Below are 17804 nucleotides of genomic sequence, written 5' to 3' on the forward strand. Positions count from 1 at the left end.
GGCACAGCACTGTCACTACAGATACTAGCACAGGGCAATCTGAAGAGTCGACTGCCGATCTCCGTGATGGGTCGATCCTGAGTACAAGGCCCGACGACTGGTACTTTCTTCGATGGGTTGGACGTGCTTTAACAGCTGCTCCGATGAATCGAGTTCTGTTGAGGCTCACTTTGGCGAAAGCCAATGTGTCTTTCGACACAGGTGCAGCTTTGCAACAAAATCTGCCCAGACTCACCAGACGTGGCGCTGTATTCGACTACCCTCGCGGTTTCACTGCAGATGCCGAGCGAGCGTTTCGATTTTTCCCTTTTGGTCGCTTCGACACCTGTGTTTTTCACATAATAAGAGACCATCAACCCATGATCAGAGACCCCTCGTCTTATGGCACGACCATTCAGCCATTGAGACTGGCTAATAGGACTCTGTTTCTTTGGCAGTCGCAACAAAGACTCCTGATGAAAACTACACAGCTGTTCAAGAGCGTGATGTCGCCCGATGATAAGGCCTTGTGGGTCGCCTTGCGACAGGAAATCGGGAAAGACAGACGGAAATGGATCTCTGCGCGCGTCAGGGGTTTCGTCACGTCGGACAATCTTGCAGAGCTAGAGGCGCTTTGGACCATGTTGAAACTGCAGGAGAACGCCACGCATGGTCGTATGAGAGTCGTATGGTGGTACCATCGCCTCCTACTATTATGGAAGAACGACCCTCGTAGAGCGGCGGGGGCTTTCCTCCACAGCGAGTTGGCCACCGAAGGAGGACTTTCTGGCCCTGAATTTCTGCGTGTTGCGACTCACCTGCTCTCTTGGGCACGCTATGCGGACAACGAGGATATTGTACGCGACGTGTGGGGAAAATTAGTCGAGCGTGGGCTTCAGGTCGTACCCTACGAGGCGGCTGAACGGGCGAAGCGCGTCAAAACAGCATTGCAGCTCGAGATCACACAGAGGCCGCACACGAAAGAGACAGCAGCGAATCTCATAAGCTTGAGGCACGAGGCACACTTGATGAATTTCAAATTCCTGGACACGCAAATACAAGCAAGGACAAATCCGAACAAAACCCCCGAGCCGTCTGGTAACATTGGCAGAGTGGAGTCGGTATCGAATGCTGCTTCGACTCGCCGGGGGCCGCGACGCCGTCACAATCGGACGCGCCTTCTCTACTTGCCGTTAACTTCGCACGGCTCATATCGACTACGACCACAACCAAGTCTTCGATGGCGCTCACGGCTTCGATGGCGACGGGAGCGTGCTGTGAAAAAGGCATCCACAAGGCAACCGGGATCTACACTGGCAGATTCAACTGGCCCGGACTTAACGGGAACAAGCGCCAATCGATAACGGAACCTTGAGGTCATTGACTCGGCTCGACTCTTTGAATCTGCCTGCGCTACCAATGCACCACAGTACCTTTGCGGTTCAGTACTTACAACATTCTCGGTCGACGAAGAAAGCCTCCAACTGCAAAAGATTAAACATCGCTTCGCTGACATTTCGTTCGTTGCTAACGGAAACCCCAACCTCCAGCTTTGCGGGAAGGAAGGATGCCGCCTCCAACCTCAACTTGCTGCACGTGCGCCTCCTTCCTCTCCGACACGAAAATACCGCGGGACTACAAATCAGAGAAGCCCCTCGCCTTCGACCGACACCTCGACTGCTGCGAAAGAATCATCTGTGCCGCATGTCAATACAAAAATCCGAGATTCCAGGACTACTGCCCATTTTGCCAGATAAGTTCTGAGGCCTCGGCGCTGCCCAAGAATGGACTAAGACTCCCTCCCGCGTATACCAAGACCGGCAAGGAAGGAGGGGACACGAGGTTACGGGCACAATTAGCGCAGGCTGCGGAAGGAGATGCGCCGCCTCCGTACACGCCCACCAGTATGACTACACCGTCGACTTCGACTGCAACACACTCAAGACACTCCTCAGACACCTCTGATTCCGCAGAGGGAGAATCGACAGCGGACACGATACATCACCTCTCGCCCAATGACACACTGACGTCGCTGTCACTGGCGTATAAAGTCCCTGTCTCAGTCCTTCAGCAGCACAACAATCTCTACTCTTCAAATCTGCTGGCCGGAAGGAAGACGCTGAGTGTGCCCGCCAGCCACTACCAGGGCCCGCCGTTGAGCAATCCGCCTGATCCGGCCGAGGAGAGGCGGAAGGTGAGGGTGAGAAGGTTCATGGTTGGGAGCAAGTGTGCAGACTACAAGGTTGCGGAAGTGTATCTGCGGCAGGTGGCCGTGGATTTGGCCGGCGAGCGAGCAGCGGAGGCTGTTGGGACTGAGGAGGTCCATGCTCATGCTGCTGAGTCAGTCACCGAGACGCAGCGGGAGGAAGAGGAGGACGATAGGGTCGTAAAGGAAGCTGTGGAGCGGTATAAGGCGGACGAGGAGTGGGAGAGACGGAACCCTTTGGAGAAGCAAAAGAAGGGCAATGCGAAGAAGCGTGGCGCTGGAGGGAGTTTGGTTGGGCAGCTGTTCTGATTTCAAACGAAGCCTCCCGACCGTGTCTAATAAAGCGGGGAACAGAGTGGCCAACCCCAACGGGAGAGACACTCTCGTTGCGCGAGAAAGTGCAACCGAACCATATTAATGTCACTTCCAAATGTTGGAAGATTTGGGCATGTTGTGCCCTCGGAGCAGGCTGGTTCGCTGGGCTTCTTGGCTTGGGCAGAAGAGAAGGAAATGTGAGATGGCGTTGGGTTTGAGCGACTTCAGCAGATATATGTATTCTACGTACTTTATACACCCCTGCACCTACCTCGGAGGCTCCAGCGTTAAGCAGAAGGTGCTAACAGACCATGGTAGGCACGACCATGCAGCCTATAATTGTTCGTCTGTGTACGCACCACGCTTCCTAGAACATGCTTGACATGCCTTTTCACCCAGCATACTCGTGCAGAGTCCACAGCCTTGCATTGAGTGAGCTGAACAAGCTCTACCTAAGCCTTTGTCAAGATCGATGAGAAGAGGCGAGTCCATGCGCTCGTTAAAGTCAAAAGGACGTGGTCGGCCTGCCTTAGTAATCACGCGAGTTGCATAAAATGAGCAACATGGACCTAATCATAGCCAGTCACCACAATCACGCTTAGTGCTTGCACAGCTCACACATTGCACGGTCGTTTTATGCCAGAAAGACGCATTCCGATACACCATCTGGCACGATGTGCCGTGTCACGATTGGGATCATCAAGACGCCCGTTGTCACTGTTCAACACTCCCTGCAAGGCTGATAGCGACTATGAGACCTGATTGCCGCCTCTGGGGGCTGCACCCGGGAATGGCTTCTTGAGGACTTCAACATTGTATAACTAACTCGATTCCTCACAGACAAGTCTTAACAAGCTGTCTCGTCAGCAAACAGCTCCCTCCTGAGGCGGACCACCCCACACAGCGTCGAGGCTGGAAACGATTCGTCCGCTTGAAGATGGCATTCATAGTCCAGACAGCATCGGACTACCAGCACCGCTCGGAATCGCGCAGACGAAAGCGTTCTTCTCTTCGGAAGGTGAGCCAAAGAAACTCGACGACTACCAAGGGTGGTACTCTGTACAAACCGATCAGCGCTTCGCAACTCAATCCTTTCCGTCCTCTACGACCCGAAGACGATGATCCCTTTATCCGTGAGGTCATCCATGCCAGTAAGTCCCTAGTCAATTTGACGCCACTACACGTTCGACTGACGGAGCAGTGGCCACAACGCAGTGGAAACAAGTAGCCCCTTTTCGGAACAACAAAGGCATGTACTATGTAGTCGACCTCAACATCGAGCGCATCAACCTGAAGGACATACACTACTACGCCTTGATATACAGCGCGGTGCCATACTTTGTCTACGCCCGCTTTGGCACAGCGGGCCTGGCCAACATTCCGAAATCTCGGCTGACGGTGAAAGGGAAAGCACTCCGCTTACTCCAGGAAGAGCTTGCCACGTGTGGTGATAAGAGCATCCCGGACCATATTTTCAGCATCATGATTTCCCTTGCTTTTCAGGAGATCAACTACGAGACCCTCCACATCAAGGCTCCGAGCTATCCAAGGTCTCCACTGTCGGATTACCAGTGTCTCAGCACAGCGGGCTATCGCAAAGTCGAGCCCGCCCATGCAAGGTACATGTACCGCACCGTCCTTGAGCGCGGCCTACATAACATCACGCCCACAGGCACGCAATTCGTGCTCGCAATGTGAGTGGCCTAACCGTCCACCCCCTCCCCCTTTCCTGGGTCGCTCCCCGCTGACAGGCTCTCAACGATAGAGGTGACCTACTGCTAGCAACCACAAGCCTTCTTCACCCAGCGTATTCCTGCTACTGGACCCCCTCTCATCCCATTCTGACAGCCGCCTTCCCACACGACGAAACAGCAGCAGCGCTCAGCGGCACGTTCGCATCATCCTTTTCGCAGTCATTCAAGCACCTACACTCGCTACTCGAGAGGACATCAAGCCTTTTCTGACCAACCTCCTCCCACTGATAAAGAACCTCACCGTCGCCCTTGACGGCTACCGACGCCGCGCAAGCGGCTGTGGCGACGTCGCTGGGCTGATCGCTACAGCAGATTACGTACAGTGGCATATTCTTCGGATGGGCTGGAGGGACGGGGACAGGGTGGTTGCTGATTTGTGGCTTGGTGAGGGCGGCGCCGCTGCTGCTGCTACATCATCAAAGATGTCGATGCTACCCGCTCCTGCTCCCATCGCCCATCAGGACACACCACCGCCATCAGCGTCTGCCCAAGCATCACTGCTCTTGCAGGTCGTCCGTCTCACCACCCTGATCTACAACGACTTCGCCCTCTTCCCTGTGTCCTTTGCCAGCCGCGTACGCTTTCATGCGGCGAGGCAACTTTATGTCCTTCTCTCTTCCAATGCCGAGGACTTTCGAGCCCTTCAGCTGGATCCCAAGTTCGAGCTCTGGGTCTATACCATGGGGTCGCTAGCCTGCGCACCATTTCACAGTCCATGGATGGAATCTGGAGAGGACGAGGTCGGAAGGTGGTTTTTGGATGGTTTGAGAGGGCTGGTCGAGGCCCGTTGGGCGGATGACGGAAGGCACGAGCCACGAGGGCACGAGGCGAGGATGCTGGAGGGGTCAGTGCGGCGGACGAGGGGGAAGTTCTTGGACATCATTAGGGGCTTCTTGTGGTGGGAATATGTGATGACCCGGCCGCTGAGTGATGTTTGGGCTGAGCTGTACCCTCACGATGTGCAGTAAGTGGGACGTCTCTTTAGGATATGAGCAGCTTTCATACTCGAGTAGCAATCAGGTCATCGCCGCTTGCGCAGTTACCTTGAATGAATTCGATTGACGCTTCATCATGGATATTTGTCCTTTTCCGCTTCGCAGACATATAAATGCACAGGTAGATAGATGCGTTTCCCACGCCCAAATTTTCCCTGCCTGTGTGCATACGTGTATTGCTTTTCACTGCCTATCAGGTCCCTGATGCTGTACGATGAGTGAAGACTTTTCGTGTTTCGTCATCGTTCCTCGTCCATCATCGCAGTCTCTCATCGTTCATTTGGGTTCAGTACTCATATCCATCATAACCACTTCCATCATACCTGCGCCTCACACTCCCCGCTACGCTACTCCCGGGACCGCCCGTCGTGCTTGCGCCGGAAATGCTCTGACCGCCATCGCTGACGTTCCGTCTATGCTGTCCCTGAGCCTGAGTCTTCAGCCCGCCAGGCTGCGACTGCGAGGATGGAAGCCCTACGGTGGCCTCAGACGAGACATTCCGCACGACAAGTCCTCTTGGCCGGAGTGTTTCGTCGCCAGAGGGCATCTCACTTGCAGCACTCCAACCTTGTCTCGGACTGGTGTAGGTGCCATAGTCATCACCTGAGTCGCCCCTGGAGGCAGCGCCGCCGAAACGAGCGGCTTGACTTGGCAGCATATGGCTGAACCTGGACGTACCACCGGTTGCAGAAGTCGGACTACCAACATCGAAATGGCTGGGCACGCCGCCAACACTCGTACTTCCGAACGGATTTCCCACATCACCGTATGGTGATTCAGCCCTTGTGCCTAGCACGGTTTGCTGCGTATCGGACTGCGCTAAGCGATTTGCGGCTGCGGAAGTCGGTGTGGCGGTGTAGGTGGTGGGTGTGTTCTCGGGCGTAGATTCATCGTCATTCGAGAAGTTAGATGGATTTACAAGCGAGAGTCGAGGAGGACCGTTAGCTGGGTCTGCGAGAGGCGTGGCGAAATCGTCGTTCCACTGTCCCGCGTCATCAAAGAAGTCTTCTGTGGACCGATTGGGAGACCGCCCGAATGGCTTTTCGGGATCGAAGTATTCACTGTCGTCGTTGCCATAAGCAAATTTCTCGTCTGTGAGGTACGGATTCGCTGTGCCATCGCCTGTTATTGGTACGCCTTGTCTGCCGCGCCCGCCGAATGCATCGCTGGGATTCGGAGGCCCACGGTTCTCGTGCGGTGAGTTCTCAGCTGACATCTCAGCGTATCCTTCGGGCGGACCCATGTCAACGAAGCGGTTGTTCACCGCTACAGAAGGCGTGTCCGGTGTATCGCCCTCTGCGCTCTTTTCAAACATGACTCCGCCGTCCATATCCATCTGCCAATTGTTCTGAGGCAGGGAGAGAGGGATCTCTGGAACGATGCTGCTGCGGCTGACATCGTCACGCTGGGACTGGGAGGGGCGGCGGGCGTGCTGTTGCTGTAGGCCCGGGCTTGGCGAAGGATTCTGGGAATCTTGATTGCTCCATGTCTTGTTCAGCGAGTGCATGCCCGTACTGGTCTTACGCGTGTGTTGTGACGAGTGCTGCGTGAACTGGCCTTGTACGTCGTGGTCTCGAATTGTGAATTGCGCGATAGTCCTCAGCTTCTTGGTAACCCAGTTGGAAAGGATCTTCCCGCGCTGCTTCTCTGACAGCCGACTGCGCGGAAAGTCGCCTGATCCGACAAAGCTGACCATGTCAACCACTATTTGGTGCTCATTCAGCACCGCATTGACAATCACAGGCACCAAGCTCGCGAGGTAGGCTTTGCGGAACACCTCGACCACGACGATGATATAGCCTCCAGCCTGAAATACAGCAGAGCCCCCAGGCGTGATATTCCGGTGAGCTTTCTCGATGCTGTTCTCGATGTCTATGGGGAAGTGGCTCAGGCCGTTGACCTCGAACGTCTCTCCAATTCCACCCAAGACGAACAGGATCTGCATTTCCACGGGCTGATTGCCTGGGCCAATCGGTCGGGTTACGTTGTGTAAGAAGCCCAGATCGCCTGTGCGGACGTATGCTGGGGCGTTCAGATCGCCGCCGAGGATGCGTCCGTTGAAGCGCTCTTCGTCAAAGGGTTGTTTCGACATATAGAAGGACTTCGCACATGCTTCCGACTGCACCCAGATCTCACCGTATTCGCCTACGTGGCAGAGCTGGTTCGTTTCTGGGTTCACGATGGCGATGCGGGTTGACACCGGAACCATGCCGCTGTCCTGGACGCACAGGGCGTTAGGGTCCGAGTCCGGGTCGGTTGGGTAGATCATTCCTCGGCGTAGCGCGCGCTGGTCTAGAAAGAGTTCGATCGGCTCGATGGACATGTATGACCTGCTGGAGACCATAGGGTTGAGGACGTGGGAGTATATGGTGTTGATGGCGGTGCGTTCGAGGCCGGACTGTTGGAAGTGGGCACGGACTTTGGGATAGAGGTCTTTTCTAGGCCGGGCTTCGGAGGAGATCATGAGGTTCTTTACCTCGTGGAGGGAGAAGCCTTTGCCGGCAACGTGACCCATTGCAAAGTCCAGCATTTGCGAGGTGGCGTAGGTGTCTTTTACTTTGTAGCGCGAGAGGGCGAGGAAGAGGGAGATCGGGTTTTGCGCAAAGTCGAGGGGCGACATAAGGTATGTCGCGAGCCATTGTAGACGCCCATAAGACATGTGTGTATGAAGCCAATTCCAATGGTGCTACGAACACAGCCCAGGACCGGTTTCGAGGAAGTCATTTGGCAGGTCTCTTTCTGGACTTTGCACATCCCGAGTAGTGTATCATGCCCGAGCTGAATCGACATTCGTCGTTGGTCCGGTGTCCAGTATGTCCAGATTATGACAGGGTTGTTGGGCGTTACCCACGCCTTGTTGATTGTTAGACCAAGGTCTCGGCAGCCGTGATGCTGTTTCGAGGGTTTGTTCGTGTTGTAAACATGTGGGATGTGGCTTTTCATGTATTGCGCCGACTGCTTCAAGTGCTGAGATACCAGCTTCTGCTTAAACAACTGGTCAACATCGTTGTTCACGAGCACAGCTTTGACCCTCATGTCCGCTACGATATGCAGGAACGCAGGCGCGTCTTCGGACAGACGATTTGCATCCAGTGGCGCACATGGAATGGCTATCACGCCCAACGCCATGCATGCGTAGATTGCGAAGACGTACTCTTCCGAGTGCGTGTACATCAGGATGACATGATCCGCAGGCTTGAGCTTGACTTTGTTCTTTAGGTATACGGCGACGCTGGCCACCCTCAGATCGAATTTTTTCCAAGGAAGAGCCTTGCCTTCCTTCCCACGACCGTCGATCGTGACGTAGGCCAGCTCGTCGGCTTGCCGTGCTACACGCCATTGCATTAGGTCGAAAATGTTGCTAAAGTTGCTCAAGGACGTCGATGTGCGATCGTCTATGACGACTTCGCGGTGGTCGACGCCAGACCATTGCGTCTCCTGGTCGTAGAGAAGCTCGGCACGGGCAGCGCTGGCGGAAGGGGACCATACGCCGCCAACAGGATCTTCGCCAAAAGGCAAATTCTGTACAGCCCGTTCGACGCCGAATTTGACATGGACTGCAGGAAGCGAGCCATTGTCAAACTCTTTGCGGCAGAGCATGTTTCCTATCTCCCGACGGCCATTCTTTGTGACGCGAGGTAGCACTCCAGGAGCAGTGACCATGACGCAGTACACTCTCAAGTGGTGTTCTTGATAGAGCACCTCCATTGTTCGTTCGGCCAGGCTATCCAAAAGTGGTATATCTAATTGTTGTGGTGGCCCGCCACTGGTCAGCGGTGCTGTTGATGCATTGTTGGTTTCGAGCAGAACAATAGGAAGATGCTCTTCGTTGACGAAGCAGTCGAATGCTGAGCAGTCGTGGATTTTAGGCACGCTCTTCATGATGCTGATCACAAGATGCTGCACAAAGAAGTAACGATGTTCTTGGACCTGCAAGCCGTGCTCGACCCATTCGACGCGCTGCCTCAGGCGATCTTCGTAGAGGCCAAGGACGTAGACTTTACCTTCGATAACGCATCCCAGCAGTCCGGTGCGAAGAAATTCGAGATCGAGAGCTGTTGGCGTAGGATTCCCCTCCGCAAATAAGAACGGACGAGCATGGAAGATTGTCTCGGTGTGCCTTGGCAACGCCCAGAAGCCGCCAGAAAGGGACGGCGAGTCGACCCAGATCTCACCGATCGTGTTGCGGCCGCAGAGCAGGCCAGATTCTGGATCGACGACGGCAAGAGTGGCATCTGGGATGGGATAGCCAAAAGCGCCACAGCGCACGGCGTTCGGAAAAGAGGCGGCTTTAGACCTAGCTTCCGAGCCCATGGCCAGGATATGGATGTCATTTGTCTTGAGTGCTTCTTTGTCCAGGAGAACCTCGCCCAGCTCCTCCGTGTTCCGTTCTCGCTGGGCTGCAGGCTTCTTGTTGGAGCCACCAAGTAAGCTGCTACCGAAGGCGCTTCCACTCTTGCTCGTCAGGGTCTTCTCGCCTTCTTTGTCGTCATTGTCCTGCTGGTCATGGTCCATCTCATGCAGGAGTTCACAACCCATTCGCTCCTCTCCGCCAAGCCAGTCGCGCATGCTGATGACCATGCCGCCGTGTTCGGGCAAACATAACATCGGGGCAACGACTTCTCGCGCCCGCGGGTTGCGGAGTGGCTTGAGCCAGCGATCTGCAACTAGCTCGTGAAACTCCGGATCCACGGTGAGAGTGTCGATCAAGCACAGTTTGACACTGCTGAAGTTGGGCTCGAAGTTCTTTTTGAAATTTCGCGTTGTCAAAGGGTCAGCTTGATAATTGTACGCAGCACGCTTGAGGCCAGGATAGTCTGCAACCATCAAAGTAGAGCGGTATCGAGTAATCAGATTTGCGTAAAGCCCGGGCGTTTCGATTGCCTTTTGGTCAAAGTAGATGCACGTATGGCCGCCGTAGACGTTCATGAGCACGCCCAAGATCATGCCGATGCTCTGTCGGGGATCGAGGTACGAGAGCATAATCTCGCCATTGCGTCTGCCAGTGACAAGGTGGCCTGCTTTGTCGCGGAGAGCTGGGTTGAATGTGTCTCCTTTCGTATTGCTGGTCGCGGATGTGATCATCGCGCTGAGAGTAGCCATCTGGTGCATTATCGTCTTGTGGCTCATGACCACGCCCCTCAGGTCGCCCGTTGGAGCGGTCGAGAACTCGATATAGGCCAGATCTGGCACGACTAGAGCAGGCTCCTCGTTCTTCTTCTTGGGATGGTAGCTGCCAAACTCGTTCGTCTTCCACCATTCGACGCCTCGAGGCCAGCTCAGCTTCGCCGCTGTGATGTCCCTTTGGAAATTCTTGAGGTTTGCCTCGGTCGTCAGCGCCAGATGTGCTTGCGTGCTCGTCAAGACCACATTCAGCCGTGCATAGTTCTTCAGATCGTTGATCGGGACTGCTACGACACCCGCGATGAAGCATCCCATTAAGGCGACCGCAAACTCGATGACCTCGCTCTCGGTGTAGATCAGGGCAACCCTGTCTCCCTTGTACAGGCTGCTTTTGTCTCGCACGACCTGCGCCACTTTCTCTGCCCGACTTGCCAGCTTCTCCCACGTGATGCTCACGATCTCCTTGCCCTTTTGGTCCAGAACCAATACGCAGCCTGCTTGGGGTTCGTCTTGGCGCGGTGTCTCAACACCATGGCGATATTCTCGAACCTCGACATCTCGAACGTCGAGTCATGCGGGTCGCATATCGCAAATGGCACCTCACGCGGCTCCAAGGGCATCTGGTGGACGGCCGCGCCGCCCGCAAGCTCACCTGGAGACAGGAATGGGGGCGCAACTTGCGTTGTAGGACTGGTGATCTCGGACTGCGAATACCGATGCACGGCGCCGCCGCCATAGGCCTCTTGCGGGGTATCGTCTATGCGCTGCTGGCCAGCAAAATCGGAAAAATAGCCTTGGGCAGAATCGCCCAGCATGGTTGAGTTTCGTGTGTCTGTGCCACCACCGCCGTTGCTTTGGTAGCTCTGCTGCTGATCTGGATTGAAAGCATAGTTCTGGCTCATAAGGGTGTGCGTCCGTGAACTGTCTTGTGTCTGTGGATCGGGCATGAGCATGCTGGAGCGGCTGTTGGTCATGGACATGTTCCGCATAGAGGTTGTGCCCATCTCGCGATCTTGAAATCTATCCACCATCGATGGCTTCGTGCTACCGTTGTTGCTACTGTACGCATCCTCATAGCTTGTCCGTGCCGTAGCGAAAGTCATCTGTCGTGACTCTGCAGGAGTGCTACCTCTCGAATTGCCTTGCAACGCAGCCAGGCTCGCAGCGCGGGAGCCATCGTTGCTACTCGAGGCGGCGGGGTGGTCGCTGTCTTCGGCGGAGTGTACTCTGAGCCTCGTAACGGACCAGCGGCATCCTGTGGGGACAAATATTGGGACAGGATCAGTGTGCGCCGCTTCTCGTAGCCCTTTCGTGTGATGTCGCCTTCTTCGAGCTCGGCGTCGAGCTGTTGCAGTTGGGCATCCAAGTCGGGGTTTCCGGTCGCCATGGCGCCTTCCCTCTAGTCCGCATTCATGAGTGTTGAGCGTTGCACGTGGCTTCAGCTGCAGCGCGTGGTCTGGGACGGCAGGCGCAGAGTCGGTGTGATGCGCGGAAAGTACTATCGGAAGTTCAAGCGAGTGACTGGAGAGGCAGCGGGCACGTCAAGATGGTGAATGTGCAAGGAAAAGAAGTAAGTCAGCTGTTGAGTGCCGGTAATATTCTACGTAGCGACATTTCTTATCCACGGCAACCATCATTGAAGTCCCGGCTGCAGTGTGTTTCAGAACTCGCTGCCCATCTTTTTCCTGTATGGGCGGTTGTGGCTTGATGGCTCTACCCCACTGAATTGAACACTCGATCCACCCCTGCCATCACTTGCTTACGAGCTTGTTCCTCGGTACTTCAGGCGTTGGCCCGGGCGGTAGCTCGCGGCGTCATGGGCATAGCCGATACTAAGTTTTGAACCGCATTGAAGAAGAGGGGCACATATATAGTGGTTAAATGGACGTCATGGACGGGTGATCAGTATCAATTTCTTAGAATCAGACTGCAATTCAATCAAAAGCTCCCTCCGAGTTCTGAAGATGACTGCCCGAGGGGAGCTCGCCTCGTGGGCATTCCCTGCCCGTCTGGACACCAAGCCTGCCCCTGACGTCAACTCACCTGCTCCATCAGTAGCCGAGATTTCGTTTCCTCGCAAAGATGGCAAGCCCGTTGTGATTGCATTCCTTCGACACTGTGGATGTCCTTGTACGAGCCTCCGCAAATCGAATCGGCAATGCTCAGAATGCTGACGCCAGAGTAGTTGCTGAAAAGATCTTCTTGAATCTCCGCCGGCTCGCCGAAGAACGCCAGGATGTGCAGTTCATCGCGGTATCTCACAGTGATCAGATCTCAACCGACCACTGGACCGAATCAATTGGCGGCGCCGGCAACGTCCAAATCATTGTCGATAATGAAAAGAAGATTTATGCGCAATATGGACTCGGAGTAGCGAGCTTCTGGCACGTTCTGAACCCGTGGAGCATGGCTGAAGTATTCCGCCTGGCTTTTCAAGAGAAGATCAAGAACCGCCCGACCGAGACTGGTACCCGTTGGCAGATCAGCGGCATGTTTGCGATCGATGCTTCGGGAATAGTCAAATATTCTCATCCCTCCCAGACCACGGATGACATGGGCGATCCGGCTGCTGCTCTGGAGGCAGTGCAGTCGACGGCTAAGTTGTAGCCGCTGTGGTGCGGTAACGTATAATAGTGGTTGTGGTGGCTCAATCTGCTTGGCTTTCGAGGACAGTGAACACCGGAGCCGTAAGCTTGGATCGGCCATTGAGCTTGGTCAACTCAATGAGGAACAAGAAGCCCAGTACTTGTCCGCCACATTTCGTAATCAGAGCCTCCGCAGCCGCGGCAGAGCCTCCTGTGGCAATCAGGTCATCGACCACAAGGACCCTACTGCCAGGCTTGACAGACTCTTTCTGGATGGCAAAGCTGTCTGTGCCGTATTCTTTCTGGTATTCTACTGTCTCCAGTTGTCCTGGCAGTTTCCCTGGCTTTCTCACTGGCACGAAACCAGCATCGAGAGCTTCGGCCAGCTGGGGACCAATCAAGAAGCCACGGGCATCGAGTCCAACGATTATGTCCGGCTTCTCGGAGCCTAATTGTTGCTTGATAGTGAGGAGGAAGGCCTTGATCAGGGCACGGTGGAGGTGGACGTCGGCGAAGAGAGGGAAGATATCTTCAAATAGAATGCCAGGCTGAGGGAAATTTGGATACTGCTTGAGCCCCGCCGTCAACTTCTTCTGTAAATCTACGAGCGTCTCAGAACCGGTGAGTTGGGTGGCTGTATCACGCAATTGATTAGCTTCTTATCATGGCAGAATTTTGCTTTCGTAGATGGTGCTGAGGGCTTACCGGAGGCGGAGGCATTGGACTGCTGTCGCGAGGTGCCATCTTGTAGTGGGATGGTGTTGGCGGACGGTTGATCAGTCATGGTCAGGAAAGAAGAAGAAATCAGAACCAGAATAATAAAAAGACGGTGAGCATATAAGAACAACAGGAGCAAGCGAGGCAGCCGCAGGAAAAATATTTTGGTGACAGGTGAAAAAGATTACAGCCGAGACGAGCGGCTAGGATTCCACTCTCTAAGGCACCAACTGTGCCCTCTCTGCTTGACGCGACCTGACATGAGCAAGAACAAGTGGACTACGGGTTCCATCGAGACAATGAGCTGATGTGCTGTAGGCGAATCACTTTGGCATGCCGCGTCTCTGGGCCGGATATTCACGCAAAGCCACCGCCGCGGTTAGCTATCAAACCGCGTCGAGTCACTACTCCGACGATGGTGTATACTCCCTCAGGACTCGCTCTTTGTTCTTGTTCTTCGAAGCTTCCAAAGCAAACCCGTGTCACATCTCTATGGAAAGCAGGTCCTCCCTTTCATTGTCCTCGATAGCAAGCTTCGTGGATCCTGGCCGCGCAGTCGTGAGTCTTGAATCGAGATGTCGCAATATGGTGACATCTATAGATAGCATATGCTTCGCGGTTGCTGTAAGGGAACCCTGCTTTTTCACATGCAGTCTGCAAGAGGGACCAAGCTCCTCTCATCTATCGGAGTCGAGTGGGCGTGATACAGGCACGTCTGCTGTACCACCGGCGGGCTCTCCACCGTTGCATCCGAGTGCTTAGGAGGTATCACTCATCTTGGGTCTTGATGTCTCGAACAAAGGAGCATGTCTAAGAGAGCTGACGCAGCACAGTCATTCTTGCAGTACGCTCCTGCTGTGTTGGGTAGTTGTTGGGGCCATCCTGATCGTTCTCGGATCCAGCTCTGATGAGGCTCACGGGTCAATGCGTTGCATCTTCGGACGCTTTTCTACATGACAGGATGGGGTGCAGCATGCAGTTCTCCGAGCCAAACGATGTTCTTAATCGGAAGATCGTCCTCGCTACTTTTGCGATCGACGCCGCCCCTATACAGGAAAGCTTCTAGAATATCACCTCGTGGTTATCGCGAACTGCGATATGGTCGTCGTGACTCACACTGTGGCTACTGGTCGCCTTCTGACCACGACACACGTTGTCGAGACTCTACCCTCCGCGAAAGTTGACTGTGAGCCTGTCACAAACAGTCTCCAGGCATTGACAGTTGGCATTTCAACGACGGCAGGGCTACTGCAAGCCTCCCTTGAACGTGGACAAAGCAAGTTAAACGCTAGGGTTTCGCCTGGCCGCCTGGGTACTGCTCAGATATCTCTGGCCGGATATGGTGACGTGTCTAGCCTTATCGACGACTATCCACTCCGCAGTAACGGTGTCCAGCGGCAATTCTTGCAAGGACCAAAGAGCAAGAAGACATCGGCGTGAATAGGATTCCACGTACCGTGGTGAAATTCACTGCCTGAAGTGGGGGATAGCCCAGAAATCTGCGACGCCTCGCCTCGCCTTACCCTTACCTTACCCGGAGTAGACCCGCCGACCCACTAAAAAAGTTGCGGCGCTTTCTTGAATTTGAAGATGGACGCCGTGAATATGTCCTATGGCAGTGATCTCACCGACTAGCAGACTCGCGCCCGCCATGCCGTCCGCAGACGACGATCTCATTTTCACCCTCTCAGACAACGACAGTGGCGATCTAAGTGAACTCGAGCAGCCCCAGACCGACCGGTCGACTTCAAATAAACGAAAAAGAGACCTCACTGCGGCGGCTGTCCCCGTAAAGAAAAACAAGAAGCAGAAAACGCAGGCTGTGGAGCAGGACGATAGCGACGAGGAGGTTGATGGGATCAAAGATGATGCGCTTGACTCTGACTTCGAGTTTGAATTAGGCACAAACAATCTGACTGAAGAGATCGAGGATTTCGATGGCTGGGGAGCGACGACAACCAAGACACAGACCGCAACCAAGAAAGGCGTGGATCTAGATGCTATCATCGCAAGAAGAGCCAAAGTCAACGGGGACGCTGTCGTAGACGCCGCGAACAACTCCGAAGACCACAACGACGTTGAGGGGATTGATGAAGAGGCTGCCGAGTCGGATGAGGATTCAGATGTGGCGTCCGACGAGAGCAGTGATGGAGAAGATGCGCCTATCACATTTGACGACGATGAGCTCGTCGTAGAGGATGCGTTTGGCGCCTCTGTGGCTCCGGAAGCCGACGAGGATGGCGCAAGAGCCTCAGATGAAGAGGAGCCAGCATCCGGGACCGACGAAGAAGACGATGACGAGTCAGTAGCATCACCGACTGCTCATCCCGATGACGACGGGTCGGCCTCCGATGCGGACACGGACAACACATCGCCAGTATCCGACGACGACGAGCGAGAAAAGAGAGCTGCCTTCTTCGCGCCCGAAGCGAACCCCAGCGACCTCTCAGCAGCTAAGTCATTCCAACAGTTCTCTCTATCACGTCCAATCCTCCGAGCGGTCGCCGGGCTAGCCTTTTCAACACCGACCCCAATTCAACAACGCACGATCCCAATGGCACTTCAAGGCCTCGACGTCGTAGGTTCAGCCGTAACAGGCTCCGGCAAGACTGCCGCCTTCCTGCTCCCAATTCTCGAGCGTCTTCTCTACCGACCACGCCGAGTCCCCACCACCCGCGTCGCAATTCTCATGCCCACTCGTGAGCTCGCAGTCCAATGCCACTCCGTCGCCGTGGCTCTCACCAAATACACCGACATCACCCTCGCGACCCTGGTCGGCGGCTTCTCCCTGCGCGAGCAGGAGGCCACCCTCAAGAAACGCCCAGACATCATCATCGCCACCCCCGGTCGCTTCATCGACCACATGCGCAACTCGGCCTCCTTCACCATCTCCACCATCGAAATCCTTGTCCTCGACGAAGCCGACCGCATGCTCGAGACCGGTTTCGCCGACGAGCTCGACGAAATCCTCCGCACCCTGCCCAAGTCCCGGCAAACCATGCTCTTCTCCGCCACCATGACCTCCAGCATCGACACCCTCATTCGCGTCGGCATGACCAAACCCGTCCGCGTCTCCATCGCCTCCGCCACCACAACAAATACAACCCTCACCCAAGAATTCGTCCGCCTACGCCCCGGCCGCGAACACCTACGCCTCGCCTCCCTCGCCCTGCTCTGCCTAAACCACTACAAAACCCGCACCATAATCTTCTTCCGCCAAAAATCAACCGCCCACACAACCCGCATCCTCCTGGGCCTCCTAGGCCTCAAAGCCGGCGAACTCCACGGCAGCATGACACAAGACCAACGCATCTCCGCCGTCAACGCCTTCAAAGACGGCTCCATTACCCACCTGCTCGCCACCGACCTCGCCTCCCGCGGTCTAGACATCAAAAACGTCGCCGCTGTCCTCAACTACGAAGCCCCACAAACCCACGAGATCTACGTCCACCGCGTCGGCCGAACCGCTCGCGCAGGCCGTGAGGGCCGCGCCTGCACCATCGCCGCCGAACCAGATCGCAAAGTCGTCAAATCCGCCGTTCGTGCTGCAAGGACTCAAGGCGCAAAAGTCATCTCCCGCGCCCTTCCCCAGGACGAAGTCGAGGCCATGCACGCTCGCCTCGAAATACTGACAGAGGATGACCTTCCAGCCATCCTAGCAGAGGAGAAGGAAGCCAAACTCCTCGCCCAGACCGAGAACGAACTCACCCGCGGCGAAAACATCCTCAAGCACAAAGACGAGATCCTCGCCCGACCCAAACGGACATGGTTCGAGACCGAGAAGGAGAAATTGGATGCCAAGAAGCGTGGCTTCGAGGCACTCAACAACCCCGCAGGCTTGAAAGTGCAGGTCAAAGTCGAGCGAAAGAAATTGTCCAATAAGGATAAGAAGCGGCTCGATGCGAAGCGGGAGCGGAAAGAAGGCGGCGCGGAAAGCGGAGGCAAGGGTGGGAAGAAGAAGTTATTGGAGCAGCAGAGCGCAGCGAAAGATGCAGCCAAGAAGAAGAAGCGGAGGGCGGAGAAGGACAAGGTTACGGGACGTACGGAACGGTCGAAGAAGTTCGGTGGTGGTGGTGGTGTGCGCGGTCATTATGATTATAGGTATGGCAGACGGAATATGTCGAACCAG

The 17804-nt window shown here is 55.2% G+C and overlaps 6 protein-coding genes across 6 annotated transcripts; 4 read left to right on the forward strand and 2 right to left on the reverse strand.

The window, feature by feature from the left end:
• Window positions 1-485: 485 nt before the first annotated feature.
• Window positions 486-2494, forward strand: AB675_2224 (uncharacterized protein; the record flags this gene model as incomplete). Its single annotated transcript, XM_018142178.1, has 2 exons — window positions 486-1100; window positions 1733-2494. 2 exons carry the CDS (start codon window positions 486-488, stop codon window positions 2492-2494), a joined length of 1377 nt encoding a protein of 458 aa, XP_018002779.1.
• A 943-nt stretch (window positions 2495-3437) lies between these two features.
• AB675_2225 (uncharacterized protein) lies at window positions 3438-5222 on the forward strand (the record flags this gene model as incomplete). The annotated part of the gene is made up of 3 exons (XM_018142179.1): window positions 3438-3651; window positions 3702-4194; window positions 4283-5222. 3 exons carry the CDS (start codon window positions 3438-3440, stop codon window positions 5220-5222), a joined length of 1647 nt encoding a protein of 548 aa, XP_018002709.1.
• A 313-nt stretch (window positions 5223-5535) lies between these two features.
• On the reverse strand, window positions 5536-11760 carry AB675_2226 (uncharacterized protein; the record flags this gene model as incomplete). Its single annotated transcript, XM_018142180.1, has 4 exons — window positions 5536-7935; window positions 7995-10867; window positions 11026-11583; window positions 11619-11760. The coding sequence occupies 4 exons, from the start codon at window positions 11758-11760 to the stop codon at window positions 5536-5538; spliced, it is 5973 nt and encodes a 1990-aa protein (XP_018002641.1).
• Window positions 11761-12337: 577 nt separating this feature from the next.
• AB675_2227 (uncharacterized protein) lies at window positions 12338-12980 on the forward strand (the record flags this gene model as incomplete). The annotated part of the gene is made up of 2 exons (XM_018142181.1): window positions 12338-12503; window positions 12559-12980. 2 exons carry the CDS (start codon window positions 12338-12340, stop codon window positions 12978-12980), a joined length of 588 nt encoding a protein of 195 aa, XP_018003095.1.
• Window positions 12981-13020: 40 nt separating this feature from the next.
• AB675_2228 (Adenine phosphoribosyltransferase) lies at window positions 13021-13742 on the reverse strand (the record flags this gene model as incomplete). The annotated part of the gene is made up of 2 exons (XM_018142182.1): window positions 13021-13592; window positions 13664-13742. 2 exons carry the CDS (start codon window positions 13740-13742, stop codon window positions 13021-13023), a joined length of 651 nt encoding a protein of 216 aa, XP_018003009.1.
• Window positions 13743-15326: 1584 nt separating this feature from the next.
• Window positions 15327-17794, forward strand: AB675_2229 (ATP-dependent RNA helicase DRS1; the record flags this gene model as incomplete). The annotated part of the gene is made up of 1 exon (XM_018142183.1): window positions 15327-17794. A coding segment is annotated over one exon (2468 nt), but the record flags the coding sequence as incomplete, so codon positions are not given.
• Window positions 17795-17804: the final 10 nt, after the last annotated feature.

This window comes from Cyphellophora attinorum, assembly GCF_001299255.1.
Source record: "Cyphellophora attinorum strain CBS 131958 chromosome Unknown Contig6, whole genome shotgun sequence".
In the NCBI taxonomy this organism is placed as follows: domain Eukaryota; kingdom Fungi; phylum Ascomycota; class Eurotiomycetes; order Chaetothyriales; family Cyphellophoraceae; genus Cyphellophora; species Cyphellophora attinorum.